The 2,257-nt window shown below is 56.1% G+C and overlaps 1 protein-coding gene across 1 annotated transcript in view; it reads right to left on the bottom strand.

The window, feature by feature from the left end:
• The window catches only part of PRPF8 (pre-mRNA processing factor 8), a gene marked incomplete at both ends in the record, with an annotated part of 17,784 nt that overhangs the window by 1,939 nt on the left and 13,588 nt on the right, over positions 1-2,257 (bottom strand). The window contains 5 exons of the mRNA XM_010159104.1: positions 89-282; positions 529-702; positions 834-947; positions 1,509-1,637; positions 1,884-2,121. Coding sequence (XP_010157406.1) covers positions 89-282; positions 529-702; positions 834-947; positions 1,509-1,637; positions 1,884-2,121 — 849 coding nt within the window. The remainder of the gene's footprint in view (positions 1-88; positions 283-528; positions 703-833; positions 948-1,508; positions 1,638-1,883; positions 2,122-2,257) is intronic.

Below are 2,257 nucleotides of genomic sequence, written 5' to 3' on the forward strand. Positions count from 1 at the left end.
AAGTTGTCTGCTCTCCCCAAGGAGCCGCAGATTCTCTGGAGCAGGAAGGAAAGGCTGACAGGATTCCTGCGGCTGGGCAGCGGCTTACTTGTTCTTCTTGCCATAGTCAGCGAGGATGAGATCCTTCAGCTGCACCTCCACCTTGATCCACTCCTCATCCGTCAGGGTGGGCCAGATGTGGTGAGGCTCCGTTATGGTCGTCTTATCCGGCTTCAGAATGACTTTGGCTCGGTCGTTATTGACGTGCAGCGCCCGGAGAATCAGAATCAGACGGGAGAATGCCTTGGGGAAGAAAAACAAGATGCAGTTAGTCTGAAAGAAGGAAACCAAACAGACAAGGCCCTAGTACAGCGCCCCTCTGGGAACACCAACACTGCACGGGAAGCGCCACTGGAATCAGTCTAAAGGAAAATCCAGGCAGACTCCGAGGCGAGCGCTCCCAAGCCACGAAGCGCGAGGGATGCCTGAAGCCTGGGCTCCTGCCGCATTTACGCAGCGCAGAACGCCGCCGAGGCAGGCTGCGCTCACCGTGTAGGAAGAGATGGTTTTCAGCCAGTCGTCGTAGAGGTTGAAGAGAACCATCTGGGGTTCCGTAGCCTTCAGGATGAGATCGCCGAACTTCTCCACTTTCAGACAGGCCTGGAAGGGCAGCTGCAGCTCTGAGCCTTTGATCACAATATTGGGGAAATCCAGCAAGTGCACCTGGAGTTTATCAAGGAGAAGAATTAGCTCAGAGGTACTGCAGAGCACAGGTCCGGATGGTGTCCCTCAAGGGAACACCGGGCTGTCCTGTGGGTCTGCATGTCCCCACAGAGCAGCATCCCCACTCGTACCTCAAGTGGGTCCAACATGCCCTTCCGCGTCACTATGATCTGCTTAGGCTGCTCCTCCACAGGAAGCGACCGGATCAAGGCAGCGACCTCTTCAGCAGTCTTCCACTTGGCCAGCTGCGGAAGGACAGCAGGGTTAGAGAAATGTCTCCGCTAAGAGCGTCTCCATGCCTTCGGGAACCAGAGACTCAACCCAAATTAAACGTACGACTGGCATTTATGGCTTGTTGCAGATCAGTGACAAGGCCCAGCATTTCCTCCTCACTGACCACAGAGGGCAGTTCCCATTCCTGGAGTTCAGTTACTCCTGACCGGCTCAGAAAAACCAGCTGGCTACACCGCCTCCCTGGCTCTGCCACCCGAGTCGTCTCGCCGCACCCGGTGTACAGCCAAGCGCCACGCGATCTGCCCTCGCAGCGAGCACAGCGCGCTGACTCACGCCCTGCGTGAAGACCCAGGCTCTTTACACCTCAGAGCCGCAAAAAACTTCCAAAATCAAGCCCTGTGCTCTCTTGCTTCAATATCCCACGGGAATGCTCGCCCGAGCAGAGGTTACACACCAGACGATGGAGCTCCAGACCCACTACGAGCCAGGAAGACGATGTTCTCTGCTCAAGGGAGTGTCCCGAGCAGCCAGAGCCTGTCCCCAGCTCACAGCCCAGAGCAGCCAGGCCCTACCTGTCCTAGACGCTTCTGTCCTGCCCACACAGACGTATGGATGATCTTCAGGAAGAGCTGTCCAGTTCTGGGATTGAAGATGAAAATGGCTCCATTGATGGGTTTTGTGGTCAAATTCCCTTCAAAAGTCTGAGAAAAGACGCGTAAGTGAAGAGTACAAGGACACATGGCTCATCCACACCTCTACACAACAGCCAGCTCGCCGTGTGCGTCGAGCAGGCACCCAACGGGAAGTTAGAGCTGCTCTGTGCACACTGCAAAGCCACAGGGCCGTGCTGATTCCTTGTTTTCCATCAGGCACAGCTCCGTAACCACCCTGAGCACAGGCCATCTAGGTCCCTGTCCTTCCCCCGTGCACATACACCTCCGCCTCACCTTGTGAATGGTCACTCTGTACACATTGGTGTCGTCCACAAACCAGATGATCTGGTTGGAGAAGAGCTCCCCGTAGTTCTGGGAGGAAAGGTAGGGCTCCGTGGGCTCGGACGAGTAGAGCTGCAAGCCCTTGCGGATTCGTTCTCTCAGCACATACAGCGCGGGATTTGCTTTCATGATTTTGGCCATAGCCTGCTGGATCAGAGGTTTGCTCCCCGGGAACCAGTTCCCGTAAGCACTGGAGAGGAACACAAAGAGAAGAGTTAGTTGTTGCCATCGGCTCTGAGATGAAGAGACAGTGGCCACGCACGAGCTTTCCCAGGCAGCAGCCAGGCACCCTTCTGCCTGCTGACCACCTCATCCCTGGGAGCTGT

This window comes from Eurypyga helias, unplaced genomic scaffold (genome assembly GCF_000690775.1).
Source record: "Eurypyga helias isolate BGI_N326 unplaced genomic scaffold, ASM69077v1 scaffold36940, whole genome shotgun sequence".
In the NCBI taxonomy this organism is placed as follows: domain Eukaryota; kingdom Metazoa; phylum Chordata; class Aves; order Eurypygiformes; family Eurypygidae; genus Eurypyga; species Eurypyga helias.